Consider the following 25046-nt stretch of genomic DNA (forward strand, 5'->3'; position numbering starts at 1 on the left):
CTCCAAAAGGCAATTTAACATCATTTCAAGGATTACTCAACTTTTATTGATTATAGTATTTAGCAGTGTGAGAAATAGAATAAATAACATCCGCAATTGCAGTACATTAAACTCTCAAAAATGTGAGCTCCGCTTTAATCAATATCAAGCTGATCAAAAAAAAATTAGCATTGAGATAGCAATGGTATTGCAGGGCCCAAAGTGATGATGACCTGTTTGAAAGTGGCACGCTCTGATTCCCATGTCCTCGCCCCACCAGCACAATTCTGCAATGATTTAAGTGACGGTGGGAACTCTAGGGGCTTTAAATCAGCAAACTTGATCTTGCCATTGATTTTATTGGGAGCAGGCCTATCATAATTAGCTGCTCGACTGTTTTTGGAGAAGTAAAGGTGGAACAGTGCAGCAATCTCAAGAGATTTTCATGTGGTGTAATTAATAGCTCGAGTTACTCACACATGATTTCCTGGAAATAGTAATGGCATGCACAATAGATGTGCCATTGCAAGAATGCAATTTGCCAGAAAATTCCAGTCCAATGTGTTATGCTGCATTCAGGAGTGAATTAATAGCTCTGATTTTGCAGTTCCCTGTCTGGCAGAAACGGGGCAGGTCTGGGTCGGATGACCATATTATGAAGGATATGCTGATAGGATTAGGTGAATCACGGTTGGGAAGAGGCTTGTGTGAAGCATAAGCAGAAGCACAGACCGGTTGGCCTGAATGACTTGTTTCTATGCCATAAATTCTAAGTAATATTATAATCTGCCTGATGTTACACTTGATTGGGTGGGAAGTAAAACAGGCACCCAACCTAATCCTGCTCCATTCCTGCTTGGAGAGTTAGGTTAACATCAGGGCTGAAGAGTGAGGATGGAGATTTAAAAATGATACAAGTACTGAACATGTGGATAGTGGCTCCAACTTTCCAACTCAATAGCATTTAGTCCAAGAATTTTGGAGGCTGCTTACCAACAAAGGTATCATAGCTCTTAACTGTAATCTGCTGCCATCTGTAATGTGTGACTTTCTTTTGCAAGATAGAAAAGGGACATACGTTGAAAAGATAAAAATATTAACTACATCCAAGTACACAACCAGCCAGCCACTGTACTGAGTCTATAAATATGCAGCATACTTGTCACTTGTGTTGGCAGTCTACTTGTTTTTCTTAACTTGTAAGACATATATGCAAGCACATCTTTATGGCAACAAAACCAGTAAGCCAGAAAAACATGAATGGACCTTCACAATTGAAAAGAAGTGTGTGCTTGTTTTCTCTGTGAAGCTGCACCAGGCTTACAGTGAAATTCTGCTGGCATGTATTCTAAAGCAACATTATAATAGTAGCAAAGTGTGAACATACTTACTATGGCAACCTTTAGAACAAGGGTTTCCAACCTTTATGCGTGAGGGGCCACATTACAAATTTTGTCCTAAATAGGGGGCCGGTGAGCAAATTTCAGAAGGATAAAAGCATTAGAAATTTATTTTGTTATTAATCAAATCAACAAAAAAATGTGCATATTTATGAACAACCTTTAAATGAGAAGGTAGCTTCTTAATTTACGATGTTGAACACTGATTTAGTTTTTGCTTGCATAAGTAGTTAATGTCTGCCGCACACTTAATGTAGATATGCAGAGTATTCCAGATGGATGTCCATCTGTCAGGAGTGATCATGATGGCTCTCTCTCTCTCTCCCTCTCTGTGTCTGTCTCTCTCCCCCTCCCTCTCTGTGTCTGTCTCTCTCCCCCTCTCTCTTTGTCTGTCTCTCTGTGTTTGTCTCTCTCCCCCTCTCTCAGCTGAACTTTATCAGCTCGCCGCTGCACAGCCCCCGTGATATTAGGCGTGGGGGCTAATTTAAATGGAGGGGGCGGAGCAGCCACCCCCGTGACGTAGAGGGAACAGCCGCCGGTCCCCGGCAACGGCGTCCGGCGCCACCGCGCAGGGACCATCACCATTTTTACAGGGCTTCAAGCCCTTCAGGATATAGCAACACATTTAAAGGTGCCAGTGTGATTAAAAACATTAATAAACGTTTAATTCAACATTGAATTCCCTCTCCCACCCCCCCACCGAATCCTCAACACATCAATTGACCTATCCCCCCAAAAATACACTTTTTGAAATTCCAAACTTTCCCCCCCGAACTTCAGTATCTTTGACCCTCTACCCCTTCCCACCAACCCCACAACCAATAGGAAGTTTTCCATGCTCCCCGCCCGCCATGATAATTTTATTCCTCCCCTCTCCGCACCAGCGTCCCATCTCAGAAGCGTGCGAGTTGCGGCCAATTGGCCGTAAACTTGGCATGGGCCGGCCGCCATTGGCAGGCAAGTTAATTTGCATTTTAATTATATTCATTTGAATATTGTAATGAAGGCCCCGCCGCCAAATGGCTGGGGGGCCGCACTGAGGCTTCGCCGCCACCGGTAGGGGCCTTCTTGACATCGTGGGTCGAGGCGGCCCACTCCCGCTAGCATTTTACAGGCCTCCATGCCATGACCCAAGGGGTTGAGGGGCTCGTAGAATTCAGCCCTCTGTGTCTGTCTCTCTCTCCCTCCCGCCAGGCCTAGGCCGCAAACCTCGGGCGCAACTTCACTTTAATTAGCATGCTGTCAGTTCCCCAGGCTGACTGCAATTACTGTCTCCGTTGTGACCCGCTCTGCTCATTAACCTCCGGGTTTGCACCGCTGGGGCGCAGCCAATCATCATGGATTACGGTTCCATCCATAAGAACCGGGGAGCAGGAGGGCTACATTTCCCAGCAGGCGCTCACTCACCAAAAACAGCAGGAGCGGCCGAGTGTCAGTCATAGAAAGCTTTGGTAGGCAGGAAGAAAATGCTGAAAGCAAACGGCCGAGAGCAAAAGCCATGCGGCATGGAGCAGGAATGGCCGAGTCCAGGTTACATCCGTGGGCCAAATGGAAAACTTTGGAGGGTTGGATTCTGACCCTTGGGCCCTAAGTTGGACAACTATGCTTTACAGGGTCAGCAAAATTCTCTCTCATCTGCTCCCACACTTTTTTGCACAATGTCGCCATCTGGACTGCTTCAATGCTGCTTTAAATAAGCAGATTCTTCTGCTCCAAAAAGAAGCACCCATTTGTGGTGGACCTTCTGCAGCAAGGTCTCCAAAGTGGTTCATCAACATTGCAGTGTTGGAAAGGGAGCAAGGGCAAAATCCATTTGATTCTGAGGAGTTGAGGAGCACAAAGGGTATGATCATGTTACGAGGGGCATTCTAGAGGCCTCCAAATAGTGAGAGAGAGATAGAGGAGCAAATCTGTAGGGAAATCACAGCAATGTGCAAGAACACTAGAGTGGTGATATTTAATTAACCAACTATTGACTGGGATAATTTTAGAGTAAAGGGTAAAGAGGGGGACAAATTTCAGAAATGTGTTCAGGAGAACTTCTTTGATCAGTATGTTCTCAGCTCAACTAGAAAGGAGACATTGCTAGATCTGGTGCAGGGGAATGAGGTGGGCCAAGTGGACCAACTGTCTGTTGGGGAGTACTTGGGTAACAGTGATCATTGTGTCATAAGGTTGAGACTAGTAATGCAGAATAGCAAGGAACAAAGTAAGGTAGAATGTCTAAATTAGAAGAGGGGTAATTTCAATGAGATGAGAAGGGATCTAACCAGGTTAGAATAGAATCAAAGACTGACAGGAAGAACTGTATTGGAACAATGGGTTATCTTTAAGGAAGAGATGCTTCAGGTACAGGCTAGGTACATTCCAAGAAGGGCGGAAGGTAGGGGAACCAAGAACAGGGCTCCTTGGATGATGGGGGAGATAGAGATTATGGTGAATCAAAACAAGAGGGTGTAAGATACATATCAGATGAATTCGTCAAGTGAGAACCAGGTCATAAAAAGAAGTTGACAGGGGAGGTGAAGAGGAAAATAAGACTGGCACAGACAGAACATGAGAACAGAATGGCAGTCAACATAATAGGGACCAAAGAATCTTCTACCAGCATGTAAGTTCCCCATTCCCGACCCCCGCTGAAATTTTACGCGGGATGGTGGCAGCGTGAAACGGCCCGCCTGCGCCAGGCCAATCAAGGCCCTTAAGTAACACTTCATCAATTCCAAGATAAGGAGAATTCAGGACTGCAACACTGTTAAAAACTCTTCCTGGAAAACCAAGAAGATTTTAAAGTGAACTCTCTTTACAACAATCAGACTTTATCTTTTCTTGTGTGTGTGCATGAGTGGGAGAGATTGAGAGCATTTTCGGATATGGTTTAATAAACAGTTACCTTTCTTTTTTTAAAACCTATGAGAAAACCTGTTGTTTGTCTGTTTATTTGACGCTTAAACACTCAGGGACTAAACCACTATGTTTTCATAAATGCTATCTGTGGTCAGTTGTGAGGTGAACCACTGCCCACCTGTCCGTAACATTGTACTTCTTGACGTCTATGTTATAGAAGGCCAGGGATTACCAGAGGTATCCCTTGTGTGAAGGGAACAGGCTGTTGCAGCTAAAAAATCCTCCAGTCTCCTGCTGCTGTTAGGAAATAACATTGCAGGCCCCATTTGTGTCTCACTGCAATACGTAAAGCCGCATCATGCGGGCATGCTCTGCACTGGCAGCAAAAAAGGAAAAATGAAAATGATTCCCTGTGGGGAAACTTTACCCTGTCACCACTATCTCTTTCATTCATATTGTGGCAGAAGATTCCATGAATGATGCAACTGCCCCAACACCACTACCCTTCATCACATCAGAATTTTGGATCACAGGCAAAAAAGGGTGGTGATCTAGTGGAATCAGATCCAACCCCAAATTCCTCCACCCCTCGACCCAGAGTGCATGATTCCCACACTAGACTAAAAGAATAATTTCAGAGCTCAAAAAGTTACTGATACACAATAAATCTAGTTTGCTCTGAAAATCAATCCTTCTCAGGATGCAGTACATGGTATACATAATCCCAGCAAAGCTGCATTTACCTCAGGCACCAATGCTTATTGTCTGTCTGCATCTAAATCCCGGATCTAATATCTTGATGAAAATGGGATCTAGGTGCAGATGTATAATCAAATTTGTGGAAAAAGATAAGTGATAGCTATATCAACACTGATCTAACCTTGTATCCATAGTTAAGAACAAGATGATTCCGATCGCTTCCTGTGTCCTGGAAATGTTGGATTCATTGATAGCTACATGCAATGCACTGAAATGGCTGAGAATTACATGGACCTGAAAATCCACAACCCATTGGCAGCAACACATTGCGAATTATATGCCAGGAGAGAGTAATCCGATTGGTAATTTTTATGGTGCTTGCTCAGTGCTGATTGGCAGTAAATCAAAGTAGGTTTTGATTTACATTTAGTCAATGGAATAGTGCGACTAATTGTTATTACCAGAATAGATCGTTTCAACATCAAGGGTTCCAGGCGAGTAATGTCGCCACCACAAATTTTCAGGGCTCATGTCATTTGAAGCTCTAAATTCTCTTCCAATTTGCTACTCTGTGAACTTAATAACAAACACAACAATATCTATTGTTTTATGGGATCAAATCATACAAACTCAATTCTCAATCCATAGATTGCTATTCTCACAGTACAACTTATGAGTTATTGATCTGCCTGACTAGTTTTTAAGAGGAATTGCCACATCTTATGATTCCACTTGGAAATAAAATATACTCATTTATCTACAGTAACACAGGTTCTTTTTCTTCATACTAGCTTTCTCCATCAATTTTTCTCACATATTTACATCTATGGAAGATTTTGTTCTATGCTGTGAATAGTGTAATGGGTGGCAGGCACCTTCCACTGCACTATTCAAATAGCAGATAGTCACGTATGTGCCCTGACAGTGAATGGTCGCAGGCTATTTGATTATGAGATATCATAGCTAGTCCTGATGCTGTTGTGTCTCAACATACATACCTGCATACTTCCAAGAGGATCACTTGATAGCAATCATGAGCAGGGACCCAGTCTGAGTTATCAACAAGTGATTGAAATCTCTGATCCATTTAAAAAGGTCCTATTCTATTTGGTTTTCACACATACACACACAATCTGTCAACGTGAGCTGGAAACCAAGCTGTCAAGGCCCAGATGAATCTGTTTTTAATCTCTGCACTGAAGCAAAACTAAAGCTCCAGTCTAGAAAAATAAACTCTTGTTGCATTTCTAATATTAAATAATAGCTTTTGAGTAAGTTTGGTGAGTTTTTCATATATATGTGATTTCCTTTTGTATTTGTGACATTCAGATTTGGTTTGGTGGCATGTCTGGTGTTTGGTGTCTGGAGGGCTCCCCAGGAATTCTGCCAGATAATCCAACATAAGGACCAGCAGAACCTACACCTGAAGCAAGCAGATGCATCTACCATTTTGGGCAGTAAGTGCCTCCCACTCCAGGACAAAATTGGTATTTAACTTTGCTCAATGCAATCTGAGATAAGTAAGTTCCAAGAGTAGTCTGGAATGCAGCTGTAATCATAACCTGACAGCATGGGAGCATTACTGAAGAATTTGAGGGTTATTGTCCCTATTACAGTAATGACTTGGCCCCTGGAATTTGGACAGGCATTTCATTTCAACATTTATTTGTGGGTTATGCCAATCTTACATGCCAATTTCCAACATTTTGGAATCCAATCCACCCAGCTGTAAAGCATACCCATTTGACATAGTCATCTAGAGTTGCTAGGCAGCAGCAAGTATCCTAGAGGTCATGGAAAAGACATGATAGTATGAAGCTATGTGTATTTAACCACTTCTTAACTGTTTACTTCTACTTCATTTTGGTTTTCAAATGAGGTGGATGAGCTACAGAATGCCAGTGAACTTACATTTATGTACCACCTTTAATGTAGAAAGATGTCCAAATGTGCTTTATCAAAGCATAATCAGACACTGAGCCAAAGAAGATATGATATGGGATGACCATATTTGGTCAAAAAAGTGAGTTTTAAGAGGGTCTTAAAGGAAGAGATAGAGGTGGAGAGGCAGAGGTATGATTGGGAATTCTTGAGTGAAATAATTGGAAAATTTAAGGGATGGTCATCGGTGTTAGGGCAAAGGGAGGGGAGGTTCACTAGAGGGTAGAATCAGAGGAATAGAAATTTTGGGGTGTGGGGGTTGGAGGCCTGGAAAAGGTTACAGAAATGGGGAGGGGCAAATCCACGAGAGAATTTGAACATAAGAATGAGAATTTCAAACTTGAGGCATTGGGGAACCGGAAGCCAATATAGGTCAAGAAGCACAGGAGTGGTGGGTGAATGGGACTTGGTGAAGAACAGAATACAGGCAGCATGATTTTGTTTGAGCAGAGATTTAAGGAGGGTGAAGTTTGGGAGACTTACCAGGAGAGCATTGGTATTATCAGACTTACCTGAAGTAACAAAAGTACGGATGGGGGTTTCAGCAGTAGATAGCCTGAGACAGGGGTGAAGATGTAATGTCACAGAAGTCAAAATAGCTACCTTTACAAAGGAGAGGATATGGGGTCAGAAACTCAGTTCATGGTCAAATAGGATGCTGAGGTTACAGTCAGCTTCGACCTGAGACAGGAGAGGAGCTTAAATAAGTGGTGGGGTCTCCCTAATGTTTAACTGAAGGAATTTGTATCTCATTCAGACTGGATGTCAGACAAGATACAGGCAGTGGAAGGGTCAAAAGAGGTAGTAAAGAGATGGAGCTGGGTGTTAGTATATTAGTGGAACCTGACTCCAATGGATTGATACTAAGCCCCCACAAAGGGTAGGAAAGGGTGGAGGGGAGTTAAATATTAAAAATTGGGGAAAGTGTCCCCAATGGACAAAAGAGCTGAATTCCAGAGGTGAGGCGAGAGTGACTACCCATGACCTCAAGGGAGCATTTGACCAAGTATGGCATCAAGGAGCCCTTGCAAAATTGAAGTCAATGGTAATCAAGGGGAAAACTCTCCATTGGCTGAAGTCATACTTGGCACAAAGGAAGCTGGTTGCAGCTGATGGAGGCCAATCATCTCAGCCCCAGAACATCATTGCAGGAGTTCCTCTGGGTAGTGTCCTAGGCCCAACCATCTTCAGTTGTTTTATCAATGACCTTCCCTCTATCATAAGGTCAGAAATGGGGATATTCACTGATGATTGCAGTGTTCAGTACCATTCGCAACTCCTCAGGCACTGAAGTGGTCCATGCCTGCATGCAGTAAGACCTGGACACCATTCAGGCCTGGACTGATAAGTGGCAAGTAACATTCCTGCCACACTTTTGCCGGACAATGACCATCTTCAACAAGACAGAATCTAACTATCTCCCCTTGACATTCAATGGCAATACCATTGCTGAAACCCCACTCATCAACATCTTGGGGGTTACCATTGACCAGAAACTTAACTGGACCAGCCATATAAATACTATGCCTACAAGAGCAGGTCAGAGGCTGGACATTCTGCAGTGATTAACCCACCTCCTGACCCCCCCAAAGCCTGTCGATCGTCCACAAGGCACAAGTCAGAAGTGTGATGGAATACTCTCCAATTGCCTGGATGATTGCAACTCCAACAACACTCAAGAAGCTTAATGCCATCCAAGACAAAGCAGCCCACTTGATCGGCACCCATCCGCCAACTTAAACATTCACTCCCTTCACCACTGGCGTACAGTGTGTACCCTCTACAAGATGCACTGCAGCAACTCATCAAGGCTCCTTCGACAGCACCTTCCAAACCTGTGACCTCTACCACAGCAATACTCCCCCAGTCCATCAAGCAACCTATCTGCTGATCACGGCATTCCATTGGGTCAACTTGACTCCTCCAACCCGCATTCTCTGGCCTGCCCCGTCATCTGTTGCAACCCACCCTACTCCAACTCTCAATCCCAAACCCAATCTTGCCCACTCTCGCTACTGATTGCCGGACTCTTGCCCCTGCTCCAACCAAGCCCTGATCCCGAGTTTCAATAGAAATGAGAACAGAACAGGGGTTCAGGTCTAGGAAAGCTGGGAACCATAGGGAAAGTGTTGCTTGGTGGGCAAGGGGAAAGAGGCAAGTGACAGCTATTACCAATTCTAGTAATAAAGACGCCCAACAATCCCGCGCATTTGTTGACCATTTTGTGTTAACTTAGTAGCCATATTTCAGCTGAAAATCTGTTATGTGTTCTCTAGGCATCTAACTTATATTAGTAGGTGGTGGCGAGGGGGTAGGCGGTGGCGAGGGGGTAGGCGGTGGCGTAGTGGTATTATCATTGGACTAGTAACCCAGAGACCCAGGGTATTTCTCTGGGAACATGGGTTCGAAGCCCACCATAGCAGAAGGTGGAATTTGAATTTAATTAATAAAGCTGGAATTAAAAGCTAGTCTAATGATGGCCATGAAACCATTGTCGATTGTTGTAAAAACCCATCTGGTTCACTAATGTCCTTTAGGGAAGGAAATCTGCTGTCCTTACCTGGTCTGGCCTACATGTGACTCCAGACCCACAGCAATGTGGTTGACTCTTACATGCCCTCTGAAATGGCCTAGCAAGCCATTCAGTTGTACCTAATCGCTACAAATTCAATAAAAAGGAATGAAACCGGACGGACCACCCGGCATCGACCTAGGCAGCGGAAACGACAATGGCAAACCCAGCCCTGTCGACCCTGCAAAGTCCTCCTTATTAACATCTGGGGGCTTGTGCCAAAGTTGGGAGAGCTGTCCCACAGATTAGTCAAACAACAGCCTAACATAGTCATACTCATGGAATGATACCTTACAGACAATGTCCCAGACACTGCCATCACCATCCCCGGGTATGTCCTGTCCCACCGGCAGGACAGACCCACCAGAGGTGGTGGCACAGTGGTATACAGTAGGGAGGGAGTTGCCCTGGGAGTCCTCAACATCGACTCCGGACCCCACGAAGTCTCACGCATCAGGTCAAACATGGGCAAGGTAACCTCCTACTGATTACCACCTACCGCCCTCCCTCAGCTGATGACTCAGTCCTCCTCCATTGGTTGAACACCACTTGGAGGAAGCACTGAGGGTGGCAAGGGCACAAAATGTACTCTGGGTGGGGGACTTGAATGTCCATCACCAAGAGTGGCTCGGTAGCACCACTACTGACCGAGCTGGCCGATCCCTAAAGGACATAGCTGCTAGACTGGGTCTGCGGCAGGTGGTGGGGGAACCAACACAAGGGAAAAACATACTTGACCTCGAGCTCGCCAATCTTCCTGCCACAGATGCATTTGTACGTGACAGTATTGGTAGGAGTGACCATCTCACAGTCCCTGTGTAGACGAAGTCCCATCTTCACATTGAGGATACCGTCCATCGTGTTGTGTGGCACTATCACCGTGCTAAATGGGATAGATTTTGAACAGATCTAGCAATGCAAAACTGGGCATCCATGAGGCGCTGTGGGCCATCAGCAGCAGCAGAATTGTACTCAACCACAATCTATATCCTCATAGCCTGGCATATCCCCCACTGTACCATTACCATCAAACCAGGAGACCAATCCTGGTTCAATGAAGAGTGCTGGAGGGCATGCCAGGTGCAGTACCAGCCATACCTCAAAATGAGGTGTCAACCTGGTGAAGCCACAACAGAGGACTACTTGCATGCCAAACTGCGTAAGTAGCATGCAATAGACAGAGCTAAGCGATCCCATAACCAACGGATCAGATCGAAGCTCTGCAGTCCTGCCACATCCAGCTGTGAATGGTGGTGGACAATTAAACAACTAACTGGAGGAGGTGGCTCCACAAATATCCCCATCCTCAGTGATGGAGGTGCCCAGCACATCAGTGCGAAAGATAAGGCTGAAGCATTTGCAACAATCTTCAGCCAGAAGTACCGAGTTGATGATCCATCTCGGCCTCCTCCTGAAGTCCCCAGCATCACAGATGCCAGACTTCAGCCAATTCGATTCACTCCGCGTGATATCAAGAAATGACTGAAGGCACTGGATACTGCAAAAGCTATGGGCCCTGACAATATTCCGGCAGTAGTACTGAAGACCTGTGCTCCAGAACTTGCCGCGCCCCTAGTCAAACTGTTCCAGTACAGCTGCAACACTGGCATCTACCCTGCAATGTGGAAAATTGCCCAGTTATGTCTTGTACACAAAAAGCAGGACAAGTCCAACCCGGCCAATTACCGCCCCATCAGCCTACTCTCAATCATCAGTAAAGTGATGGAAGGTGTCATCAACAATGCCATCAAGCGGCATTTGCTTAGCAGTAACCTGCTAAGTGATGCTCAGTTTGGGTTCCGCCAGGGCCACTCAGCTCCTGACCTCATTACAGCCTTGGTTCAAACATGGACAGTGGCAACAGTGTGTACTATCTACAAGATGCACTGCAGCAATGCACCAAGGCTCCTTAGACAGCACCTTCCAAACCCGCGACCTCTACCAACAAGAAGGACAAGGGCAGCAAATACATGGGAACACCACCACCTGCAAGTTCCCCTCCAAGTCACACATCATCCTGACTTGGAGCTATATCGCCGTTCCTTCACTGTCGCTGGGTCAAAATCCTGGAACTCCCTTCCTAACAGCACTGTGGGTATACCTATACCAAGTGGACTGCAGCGGTTCAAGAAGGCAGCTCACCACCACTTTCTCAAGGGCAATTAGGGATAGGCAATAAATGCTGGCCTGGCCAGTGATGCCCACATCTCATGAATGAAAAAAAAATCTAAAGTGGCTATTAACTCTGAGAACCGTAATATATTTTTATTCATCATACATATCTCTTCATTTCTTTCACAAGTGCAATGTTATGTATTCCCTTGGCTTATACTCCCTTGAGAACAGAAGATTGAGGTTTAATCTAATTGAGGTGTTTAAAATAATAAAATAATGCAACTATTTCCTCTGGTGGAAAAATCCAGAACAAGGAACCACAATCTTAAAATTAGACCTAGGCCATTCAAAAGTGAAATCAGGAAGCACTTTTATTAACACAGGGTAGAAGTAATCTGGAACTCTCTTCCCCAGGAAGCGGTGAATGCTCGGTCATTTGAAACTTTCAAGACTGAGATTGATAGATTTTTGTTGGGTAAGGGTATCCAAGGAAATGGTCCAAAGATAGGTAAATGTGGTTGTGATACAGATCAGCCATGATCTAACTGAATGACAGAACAGGCATGAGGACCTGAAGGTCTACTCATGTTCCTATGTTCCTATATTCCTATTTATAAGTATGAACAAATGTTTGTAGGATATCATAGTACCGAGATAACAATTATACATTTTCTGTGTAGTTTACAATTTTGTTGTTGTTGTGTGCTATTCCATGAATTAATCAAATGGTTGAGTTCAACTTTTTTTAAAATAAAATCTTTGTATACAAAAATAAATATTGAACACAACTACACGCAACGCATAACACAATGGATCCATGAAAGCATAAATCAGTGTCTTTTACAAAGATATCCCAAATTTTCTTCTACTGTATATATAAAGTATCTTCTAGTTGGATACTTTACATGCATATGTCTATAGTATAATGAACAAATATAAGCTACACTGATATTTGGCAAATTTCTGTGGATTAGTACATCTTGTTCCACTTAATCTCAATTACCTCATTTATGAAGATCCAGTGACTATCAACAGCTGCCAAATTGGTGTCAACTGCCTGTGAAGGGGAAGCAATAATTCATAGGTTATATAATTTTTCCACAGTGGATTTGCAATATCAGATCAATTATCAAGTTTACTTTTTCCATTAAAGAAACTCTTTACATCCAAACTAATCAACAGGAAATTGTTTTTGAACATCAACTATATTCACAAGTGTCGGTCTGTGGAAATCTCAGTTATCTAATACCAGCACGAGAAGATTTCTACTTTCATTTCCCACCGTAAGTTCGAAACTATGCCAATGATTGGCATTTTTAAAATATAAATATAGGGAAGCTATGGAATCTTTTGTTTATAATTTTAATATAATATAATTTGCAAATTTTTAGTCAAGTAATTCAGTCTTGTTCAGGCACGCATATATAAAAGATGAAAATATGCTCTCACTGTAATTTTAGAGGCCTCATGTTTTATAAATATTGCTTATATACTTGCTGAATAACTGTCTACAAATTGCAGTATAAATTTTGAACTTGCAAGTAAGCACAAGATTCACCTGATAAAGACAAACCAAACTAATCAACATATTTTACAACATACACAAAAAAAATCTATATTGGCCATTTCCACTGTGCATGGGAATTTACAGTTGCATGTTGGCCTATTTGAATCAGATTGCAGTTACCTGGCCATTAATGGAATTGGAAATATGCAAACATATAACTTAACAAAATTAGTATAAATATAAAAATTGTATCCATATCCTTTGTGGTTAATTTTAATTTATACTTTAATTAGATCTTTACAGTACAAATGTATCAAGAGATTTGATGATCCTTACTCCCACTGAAATTATTAAAGAAGTTGAAAATTGTACACTGAAAGGCAAAAAAAGTTTAGAATTTTGTCTGATTATAAATAATCTGAACATTAATTAGCAATAACTACTTTCCAAATTTAAGATTACTGATTTTGACATTACTAAATTTTGCACAATTACACACTGACTCCGAAGTGTTTTGTGCCATAGTTATGTTTGGTAAATGAATTGGCTACATCAAACCATTAGTATGGATTAATTTATACAAATGAATAGCATCAATCCAGCAGTGCTAAGTTTAGTCAAGCTACAAGCTTCAGCCAAAGATTTTTTAACATTTTAAAACCATGAAAATTCATAGCACAGAAGGAGGCCATTTGGTTCATTGTGTCTGTGCCGACTCTTTGCTGCAACATTCCAAAATTAATCCCATTGTCCTGCATGCTCCCTGTAATTCTATGACTTTCTCTGCTTCAAATATTTATCCAATTTTTCCTTAAATGATCCTATGGTCTCTGCCTCAACCACTCTGTGGCAAAGCAAGATCTCTCTACATAAATAAATTCATCCTACTCTGTTTCCTCACTCCTTTAGTGGCAACTTTAATTTTATTATCCAGCAAAACCCTTCATAATTTAAGAAGAAATTAATGCTTCTCTTAGCCTACTGTTCTTCAGTGGAAATATTCCTAGTATCTCTTCATATAGTTTCCCACTAGAAGCATCATCCTGACGAATCTATGCTGTCTGCTCTCTATGACTTTAAGGTGCTTTCTATAATGGGGAGGCCAAAACTGCACAATGTACTCTAACTATTGCCGAACCAACATTTTGTACAAATGAATCATTATCACTTTACGATGAAATGATGTGTCCCTATTTATAAACTCAATTCCTTTTTATAGCTTTATCTACCCAAACATGTATGCATTTAAACCCTTAGGTCTCTTTGCTCATCAACACCTTTAGGTGTCTTTCCTTTTAATGTTTTTCCTTACACAATATATTACCTCACACATACCCACATCAAGTTGCATCTGCCACCTGATTGCCCATGTAATTAATCCATGTTTTCCTGATGCCTTTTACTATCCCCTTTGCTATTTGCCAAACCCCATACTGTTGCATCATCAGCAGATTTCAAGCCTAAGTTATTGATATATACTGAAAATAAATGTGGACCTAGAAGAGACCCATGGGTCTTCAACCCTTCTCCAATCAAATAACACCCATTCACCATAGCTTTGTTTCTTGTTCATCAACCAACTTTCTGTCCATGCAGCTATATTTTGTCTTATACTATACTGCTAATTTTTCCAATGAACCCTTGTGAGACACATTATAAATCAAATTTTGAAAATCCATAGAAACTATGTCCACTGTATTCCCTTTACCTACTTAGTTGGCCACCTCCACAAAAAATCTGTTAAATTTGTCAGGCATAACTTGTGTTAGGAATTCTATAATGGCTGTGCTTAATTCACCCATGCACACATATATTTTCAATATTTTTACCTTAAGATATGATTCCAATAGTTTACCCAGAAGCAACCTCAGTGTATCACAACCTAGTTTATTCTTAAAGAAAGGTGTCATATTGGCTACTGTCCAGTCCAAGGGCACAATTTGCATATTGAAGGAATATTGAAAAATTGTGGCCAGAACTTCTACTATTTTCTCTTTGACATATTTCAAAAATGTAATTCATGAAAATGGGTGTACTGGAGAAACTTTCATGTAAAACAGATATAGTCTTCCAAATCATATGGGAATGGCATGGGAGTAACACAATCTTTCTGCTGGCTTCACAGTTCTTCTAATTCTGCCGATGTATAAATGGGCATCCAGGGTTGCAATAATTTCAGCAATGTGAGGAAGAAACTTTGAAGGGCCAATAATAAGATACCATGCAATAGTTTATCTGGCACTTTCTGGCCTGTTTTATTTTTTACTTTATGTTTTTTTTCTCTGTCTTCTAGCACTTAAGTTCCCAGGATTGTCTGTGTCTGTTGTGTTTCTCCTTTATTTCTTTGGGCCCAGCACCATTATTGGCAGCAATGAGATTCCAGTGATAATTTCCATATCTGAGATGCTTGGAAGAGGCGAGGAAGAAATGCCAGGTAAGTCAGGCTGCATGAAAGGTGCTTTATGCCTGTTTGTCAGCACTTGTCCATGCACATGTTCAGACCACAGCGAACATATCTTGCTTTGATGAGCAATTAATGCATGTGCAGGCTTTAATTCAAAAGTTGGATATGGCAAGAGAGTGAGTGGCAGAGATACGCCTGAAGGTCTGACAAGCCAATATGCTGGAAGGTCCTCCAGAAGCACCTCAATCACAGCACGTGATGCTTTATGTGGGACTACATGAAGGAAGTCATACCAGAGTGATAACGAACCAGAAATATGTGATTTGCTGTATCTGTCAAGTTCCCATTGATCATATATGGAAGTATTGTCATACCTACCTAGGAACAACTGTGGGAACTGTCATCAAATCATGTGGGTCAACTAAAAGCCAAATGAAAATCTTTATCATCTGCTGTAATGATAACAAGTAGCTAAGGGCTGGCAGAGCTAGTAAGCATATCAGTGAGCTGCAAATTTAAGCTTGCATCCATTTCTTTCCAAGCATGCTGGAATGTGGATGTATGGGGATGGTGCCTTAGAGTAGCATAGGAATGAACAGGGTTCAGTTGCTGGGCTGCATATTATTTACCTGAAGACTCATGACTGCACATGTGGAGGAAGAAATTGTGCTCTGTAGCACCTTTTTTTTTTAGGTACTATGCGTCCTCCAAATGATGACAAGTGCTATCCAAGATGTGTGCACATTTCTGACAGGAACTGTGCTAGACATCAACTTGGTTAAGGTATTTGTATGCTCGCACCTAACTACCACCAGCAGCATGAAGAGCAAGCAGATTCGATTAGTGTGAAATGCTGACGACGCCAGCACTGCTACTTTCGAACTCCCGGTTTCAGACTATGCCCTGTCTTAACCTTGTACAACTGAACACAATGTAAAACGACGTGAAAGAATTCCCTCCGACTACACCAGTGCTATTTAAAAGGATCATGAGCTACTCACAAGTTAGTTGCCAGGTTATTTGTGGCTGCTGGTGCAATTATATGTTCGGAGTTTTCCTATACTTGCCAAAAGTTTCAATAGTCCACAGGAAACTGTCTGAATGGTGCTGAAGTAAATTAAAAGCTTCTGCTGAAACAAGTTGCTTCCAGTCATGGGTGGCCTGCTAGGCCTTCCACTTGGAATTGAGCATGACTGGGACAATGAAGAGAGACCAAAAGAGAGCAGGACAAGCTGCTAGATGAGGAAGGTGGAGGCGGCCGGGGAGAAGGGTTCTCAGCAGGAAGCCATATACACTAAGGGTCTTTACTGAGTGATTTATTTTTACCTCAACCTCAAAGCAGGGCAAGGACTGCATTGCCTCAGGTTACCAAGATGACAATGCTTCTTAACATTTACACATCTGGCTTCTTACAGACTGCTGATGAAGATATAAGCAACATCTCTCAGTATAAAGTACACTGCTACATACAGGAAGTCACTGAGGCTCTCTATATACAGAGACAAGCAGGGGGAGTGAGTATGAGAGTTTCAAGGATTGTAGGATCACCCATGATGCAGGGTGTCATTGACTGCATGTACATTGCCTTGCATGTGCCTTATGTGAACTTAGTCATTTTCATGAGCAGAAAGGAATTCCACCTCCTTAATGTGTAGCTCGTGTGCGACCTCTCAGGGTCTTTCAAAGAATCAAGGTATACGGAGAGCAGGCAGGAAAGAGGAGTTGAGGCCGAGGATCAGCCATGAGCGTATTGAAGGTGGAGCAAGCTGGGGGAGGCCATATGGTCTACTCTTCCTCTTACTTCTTATACTTATGTTCTTATGACCACAGGCAGCGCATCATGCAGATGAATGCCTCTTATCATGATAGTAGTCACAATTCCTTCATACTGTGGCAGTCCTCTGTGCCAGCTGTATTTGGCCCACCATGGCATATCAAAGGCTGGTTATTAGGTGACAAAAGTTATCTGTTCATGACGTGGTTCATGATTCCTGTCTGGAACCCACACACATGTGCACAGCAGGCCTACAATGAGAGCCTTGCTGCCAAAAAGAACGTTATAGAGCACATCATCAGCATCCTTTACCGACGCTTCTACAGAATGGAGGTGTCCTGCAGTGCTAAGCTGAACATCTATCAAGATTTATGGTAGAATGGTGCATGCTATACTACCTGGCTGAACAATCCATCCCACACATAGCAGCTGAGGAAGAGGAGGAAAGGAAGTGCAACAGAAAGTGGTGTAACAGGAAGAGGGAGGATACAATGTAGACAGTCCTTTCTGCCCAGGCTCTACATGATGAAATAATTAATGAGCAATGCCAGTAACCTCTCAATCCATTCACTAACTGTCTCATGCTCCATACCTTTCCTCTATCACTGATCATCACACTTTCCAATAATACAAAACTAAAAACCACCACAAAATTCACATTCTAATACAAATTTATAAATTCAATTATTACTTAACACAAACAAAAATAAACTAATCACTCTTGCATTCCCTTAGTGTCTGTCTTCTGAGTGCCTTTGCCTCTCTTCATGCTGCTATGAGGTGTTTCCACAATGGTTGCAGCATGCGTGGTGGAAGGCTGCTGACCTCAAGTTGAGGAGACTGCAGATGTCCTTGGTGGGCAACCTTGAATAGCTGTCACCTGGAGACTTGATTTCAGACAGCAATTTTTTGGCCTGGGTCGCAGGGGTCTGGCTGGCTGACTGACAGGCAACAGCAAGGGCACGAGTGGAGTGGCAGTGGTGGGAGTGTGAATGCTATCATCCTGAGGGGGACAGCAGGTTCATACTCCCTGGAGCCATTCTCCCAGAACAGCACCTCAGCAATCCTACTGATCTGTTGAAGAACAGATTTCTAGACTGGCGTGATGCCCTGGAAACCTCTTTGAACACTGGTATCTAGAGCCATGTTGGCAGTAGTTTGAGCTTCTATTGCAGCACTTAATCTACAGGTTTGCTCACAGAGATAACCACCCATTGCATGTTGGAAAGGATGGGCTCCAAGCCCTATGCCAAGTTGGTGCTTGACTCCTCCATGCTCCATGACATTGAGCACAGGCTTTCTGACAGGCTTTCCAGTGCACCAAGCGTTTGGGTATGTACACCCATCAGCCTTCTTCTGTAGTTTGGCTCATCAAAGCACTCATCCATCTTCTCCGCAGAATAGCATGCGACCTCATCCTCTGCAAGCTGGCACCTGAACTATCCGTTCTTCCAACAAAGGTTCCTGTGTATTTGTGACTGGGATCTCACCATGTGCAGATTCCTACTCTACCCCTACCTTCTAAAATGCCGCAGTGTCATTATCTAATCTCGTAGATGTAAGTATAAACAACAACTTACATTTATATAGTGCCTTCAATGTAATAAAACATCCCAAGGTGCTTCAGAGGAGTATTATAAAGCAAAGCATTGCACAAAGCCACAAAAGGCGATATTAGGCCAGATGACCAAAGCTTGGCCAAAGAGGTAGGTTTTAAGGAGTGTCTTAAAAGAGGAAAGCGAGGTGAAATGGTGGAGAGGTATAGGGAGGGTATTCTAGAGCTAGGGGCCTAGGCAATTGAAGGTGCAGCCACCAATGGTGGAGTGATTAAAATCAGGGATGCACAAGAGGGCAGAATTAGAGAAACATAGATATCTTGGAGGGCTGTAGGGCAGGAGGAGATTGCAGAGATAGGAAGGGGCGAGGCCATGGAGGGATTTGAAAGCAATCAAAACGTTGCTTGACCGGGAGCCAATGTCGGTCAGCGAGCACAAGAGTGACAGGGGAACGGGACTTGGTGCGAGTTAAGAAAGGGGCAGCAGAGTTTTGGATGACCTCAAGTATACGGAGAGTAGAATGTGGAAGACCAGCCAAAAGTACGTTGGAATAGTCAAGTATAGCGGAAATGAAGGCATGAATGAGGGTTTCAGCAGCACATGAGCTGAAACGGGGGGCGAAGTCAGCTGATGTTACAGAAGTGGAAATTGGCAGAAATAAAATTGGGTGACAGTTTATTGTCATCTCAACTGCCTTCCTCCTCTTCCTCCACTGACTGGGAAGGCTCCGGTTCTTGGGTATCTGAAATGATAAAGGGACAAGAGTAGAGTTGTGGTGAGGGGAGAGGAGAAAGAAGTGCATGCTTACAGCTCCTACGTCAGAAGAGATTGTGAGATGAGGGAGAAGTGGGAAGAAATATGAAAGATTAGTATGCAGAGACCCTTATGATCAATCAGCTCAGCCGACCCCTCCCCCACCCTCACCATTGAACACAGCCTCAGTGGTGTCCCATCCCATGACGGCCAGCACCATGAGGGTGAGGTAAAACATTTGAATTTTAGGGTTGAATACTGATTGATAGAGATTCTTGGTAGACAGGTGAAGGGGTTGTAGTAAAGTGAACCTTTAAGTAGCACTGGCCATTCACAATGTTGATTCATGCCGCTAATAAATAGTGTGGGTAGTGTTGGCTGTATGCAGCAATCATGTAAAGCAGCATTGATGTGCTGCCTGCATGCGATGAATCACATACTGTGATTCCCATGGCCATTTTCAGGAGTTAGCCATTTTCATGCCCCATGATTTGTTTTCCCTTCATATTTCGCTGTCTTTTCTGAAATTATCTGTCTCTTCAGCACAGGTGGCTAATAGGTTTGTGCTTGCCCATTGACTTCAGAATTTAAGTCACCCTATTGATATTTCCATTTCATTATCTCCATGCTGCTGAATTTAACCTACACTCAATTTTCCACTCCCATCACTGCATCTGCCCAAATGTCCATCTGTGAATAATTTTGCCTATAATCAAACCATGGAAATTTGAGAGGTATTAGCACTTTACTATTTTGGCATGAATAACTATCTAGAACTTATTTAGACACCGATTCTGTCTTACATTAAGGGATCTGAGAAAGAAGAATGATAGTAGGTGGAGAAAATAGTCTTTTGAAACAATAAAATTAAATTTTTACTCAATAATTGATCTTTTGTCTTACTTCCACATTTCGACCTGTGATTAACAAATCTAAAGCAAATCAAATGGGGAGGTGAAAAATTTGTCTAACTCAAATGAACACTGTTTGCCATCATGGAAACACAAGTAGAGCGCCTAATCATATGTGGGAATAATATATTAATTTGAAATTTATTAGCTCCTTAAAATTGTAGAAAGAGACATTTCAAATGAATATGTTAAACATTCTTACGCTTGTATTACATAGCATGATTTTATTCCAACTATCTTTCAGACAGAAAACATAATGAAATCATAGAAACTTTGACACATGTTAGCACAGCAAGAGAAACTCATAAAAATGGTTTATATATATATGGGAGTACCTAATGATGAATAATTGATCTTCTGTGGTGTCACTTATGGACCAAAGTAATTTAAAAAAATCATTAACTGCTTCCACTTGTGTTCCCAGTCTCCAATGCTTTCCTGTTCTGGATAGTGCAAGAAGGAGCTGACCCAAGGGAAGCTTGTATCGGAGTCCTGCTGCAGAGGACACAGATGATGAATTTGAAAGCCCAACTGGGGAAGAAGGCTGGTGAATGTACACCAGGATCTTCTACAATGTTCAGTATATCTTTTTTTCTATTCCTTTCTATTTGACTTTTACCCTCTCTGTATGACATTGTCACAGGATAAGGTACCAATTGGTCTGCACCCATTTATGGGTGTTGAATCTCCGATTTGCATGCACTATCTATTCCTCACTTCCGCACATCTCTGTCACCTTTACAACTACATCCACACTAATTGCTGATGACATGGACAACCTCAACACATCTCATTAGGCTACCACTAACACACTCTGTTCTTTCTTGCAGGACAGGCTGCTGCATAATACATCCCATACCCTGTCCCCACTCGAGGAGGATATCTTGGGTATCATGGGCAGAAGACAAGTCTAACAAAGCTGGAAATTGTGGCCTGCATAGTTTTTGTGCATCATACCCTTGTTCTTTCCACTCCAATTTCACCACACCCGCTCTGCATGACTAAGTGAAGCTCTTTCAGCAGCCATTAATCTCTCTCTCTTTATACATGACACGAACTACCCTTCTCATCCATTTCAATTCCAATATCTGCATTGAGCCCTGGAGGAGCATTGGAAGAGGAGGGTAGCACTATGGATGAAAACGTGTCACTCAACCATATCCTGACAGGCACCAGTACAGAAACTGGCACCATGAGCATATCAAAGGGTAGGTTAGACAGGTCTACACAAGGAGATACATCCAGTACTTGTGTGCAGAATCAATGACAGGGGGATTGGACAGCACTGGAAGCAGCTCATCCCAAGGAAGCTCGTGTCTGAGCACTGTTGCAAAGGACACAGATGATGACTTGAACAGCATAGACTATAGAAGATGTACACACTGATGGATGTACACCTGAAACTTCTGGGTGCACTAGGTTGCCAACCAGCTGGGCCAGACTGCCAAGGGGCCACCAAGATGCAGCAGTTTGTGCTCAGAGAATCTCGAGTGCACCTATCACAACCATTCTAAGTTTGCTTAGTGGAATTTCAGCAGCCTTCCATCTCCCAAGCTTCAGCCATAGGGAACTACCTCAGAGGAGCACCAGAATAGGAAAAAGAGCACAGAAGTCAGCCACCAAAGCTTTGCATAAGGGTGATTTGCAATTGTCTATCAATTTTGTAGAATAATTAAATAATGACTCTTTTTGGTGTTGTCTTCCATTAATTGGGCTGCTCTCTTAACTTTCACATTCATGATAAGGAGAGATAAGAGAAAGCTTACAACTGGAAGGCATGAATGCTGTATGTTTCGGGACCTTGGTGAGATGGGAGCAGACAATGTTGGTGCATTGGGGAGGGGTGGAACTGTTCAGGTTTTCCTCTCTTTGATTAATTACTGCCCAACAACTCTGGCAGCTGGCCCTCTCTCTCCCTCATCATCCTCATCAAATTCAGGCTCCCGCAATTTTTCCTACTCAGGTGGTTTCAAGGGTTGGCTCCTGTGGAGAAAGAAGTTATGGAGCATGCAGCAAATGGCCATGAATTTGGAGACATGATCAAAGGTATACTGCAGAACTTCTCCTGAATAGTCAAGGCAGTGCGACCTCTGGTTGTGAAGATGATCTGCTCAATCAGTGTTCTGGAAGGTGCATGGTGTTGATCATAGCACTCCTTACGTTCTGTGCTCTGGCTCTTCACAGGAATTATGAGCCCTGTGCTTAGTGCATACCCTTTGTCCCCAACAAAAAGCTTGACACTCAATGGTCTGGGTGGAATAGAGGGTGTATTGAGAATGATGCAGGATGAAGGTGCCATGACTATTGCCAGAATCAGGTACAGGTCCAAATAATGTGCTGACAGTTGTCAAAATAAAACATCTGCAAATTGAGAGTGGGATTCCTTCCAACCTCTACCAACTAGAAGGACAAGGGCAGCAAATACATGGGAACACCACCACCTGCAAGTTCCCCTCCAAGTCACACACCATCCTGACTTGGAACTATGTCACCGTTCCTTCACTGTCGCTGGGTCAAAATCCTGGAACTCCCTTCCTAACAGCACTGTGGGTCTACCTACCCCAAATGGACTGCAGCGGTTCAAGAAGGCAGCTCACCACCACCTTCTCAAGGGCAATTAGGGATGGGCAATAAATGCTGGCATAGCCAGTGACACCCACATCCCATGAATGAATAAAAAAAAAAGTTCACATACATGACCGGGTCTTGATTCAGAGAATGCAGGACAATGGGGGTGCCATCAATTATTTCTTGCTCTCTAGGGAAGCTTGCAATCATTGAAAAGCCTTACCTTTCTCGTCCTGCTTCACTGGCTACAGGGAAAAGGAGATGAAATCCCTTTTTCTGGAGTAGAGAGCTTTAGTGACATCCCTGATGCAGCAGTGCACGGCACACTGAGTGATGTCACCAAATCACCTGTTCCAGCTTGGAATGACCCTGTGGTATAGAAATACAGTGCTACAGTGACCTTGACAGCCCAGCAGTGCCATCCATGTCCTGGTTTGAGACACGGCAACAGGTGGCACAGCTCTGTGACCACTTCCCTTGTGAAGCAAAGATGCCTGATAGACTGCTGCTCAATGAGGTTGAGGTATGTCATGTTTCCTGGAGATCTGCATGGTGTAAAGCATCCCGCGGTATCCCCTCCTTCTCCCTCCTGTTGCAGCACCTGCAGGTCTATTGTATGTTTCTTGTTGATGCTGTTGCTCTTTATCCAGCAAGCCCAATGGCAGCCTGCAGAACACCCATGACAGCAGCAACTGTGCAGAATTGTGAAGGTGATATTGAATGCTGCACCTTCAAAAAGCAGATTAAAACTTTATTTTTTAAATACTGCTATTTCAGCCAAAACAAGACGTTAATGGAGTTTAGGATCCCTTTACATAGCATTCGTGAAGGCTGCTTCCTGACTATTCCTGCCATGAATTACTTGACAGGCTCTAGGAAATAATGACTCAGGTACTGGCATGTACCATTTTCCCAAATGAGTCCTAAATCAGGGCAATGGCCCTCATTTTAATATTTTAACTAGCTCCACTCTCAGTTTAGTTGGGCACACACACACTGATAGGTAACCAGCATGCCTCTGCTGTGTTTCAGTTGTGGAAATCTACATTACAAATTGGTATGTTGGGATCTGTTAGATGGGTGAAGTGAGGTCCAATTTCAAAAGCAATGTCTCATTTCGGGATTTCTGACTTTTGCCCCCCCTCTTTCTACCAGTGTCTGCTTCCCTCTTCTCCATCTTCACTCTGGCTCCCACTCTCTCTGAAGTACTCTTGCTCTCACATCTTTCTTTTTGTACGTTTTCTATTCTGTACCTTTTATAGTCTGCTAATGAATCATTCCATATTTACAGTATAGTAATATTTACACTTCACATCTCAATAATCAGCTATTCCACTTACAGTTTTCTCACAGTTAAATCATGTATTATTGCAGATTTACAATCTGTCACAGCTAAATAATGAATTGTTGCACATTTCCACGACATTGTCAAATTAAGTTTATTTTCTCTTCCTTCACAATTTTAAGCTTCTGTCAACTCTTTACTTTCACTGTGTTTGAGGAACTGTTTGGCTTCTTGACTTTAACCTTCAATATCTGCTTTTTTTTTCTCTTTCTTGTATGTTGCTTTTGGTTATACTTGTTCTGGTAATGCAGGATTAAAAGAATTTGTTGTGTGATGATAATAAAGCGGGGAAGGTGGCAGAAAGGAATTGTGCTTGAGAACTAAAATTGGGGCTGAATGTGAAAGAAAAATAAAGTTTGTTTGGTGGAGGTGAAAAAAAAACTGAGTTATGGCCACAGGCAGTGGCCTAGGCTGATAGCAAGATTTAGGCACAGCCATTGGCAATGTAACAGACCACCCTGAAGGCTGAACGAGAAGGATACCTAGGGTTGTAATAGGATGAAGGCACAGGTAAGGAAGAAGAAATATTAAAAACCCCTCCACCACCCCAACAACCTCTTGAAAACTCGCTATTTTTTCCAACCTTTGATCATCCCTCCTAAGAGCTCCATCTTTAGCTTCATCCCCATGTTTTGATTGCATTTCTGTAAAGCACTTTGGGACATTTTTATCACA

General features: G+C 42.9%; 1 protein-coding gene across 2 annotated transcripts in view; it reads right to left on the reverse strand.

The window, feature by feature from the left end:
* The window catches only part of LOC137375605 (glutamate receptor ionotropic, delta-2-like), a 629010-nt gene that overhangs the window by 254593 nt on the left and 349371 nt on the right, over window positions 1-25046 (reverse strand). For both annotated transcript variants that reach the window (XM_068042974.1, XM_068042973.1), the window contains exon 5: window positions 12557-12610. In XM_068042974.1, the coding sequence (XP_067899075.1) occupies window positions 12557-12610 (54 nt within the window). The remainder of the gene's footprint in view (window positions 1-12556; window positions 12611-25046) is intronic.

Source organism: Heterodontus francisci, chromosome 12 (genome assembly GCF_036365525.1).
Source record: "Heterodontus francisci isolate sHetFra1 chromosome 12, sHetFra1.hap1, whole genome shotgun sequence".
Classification (NCBI taxonomy): domain Eukaryota; kingdom Metazoa; phylum Chordata; class Chondrichthyes; order Heterodontiformes; family Heterodontidae; genus Heterodontus; species Heterodontus francisci.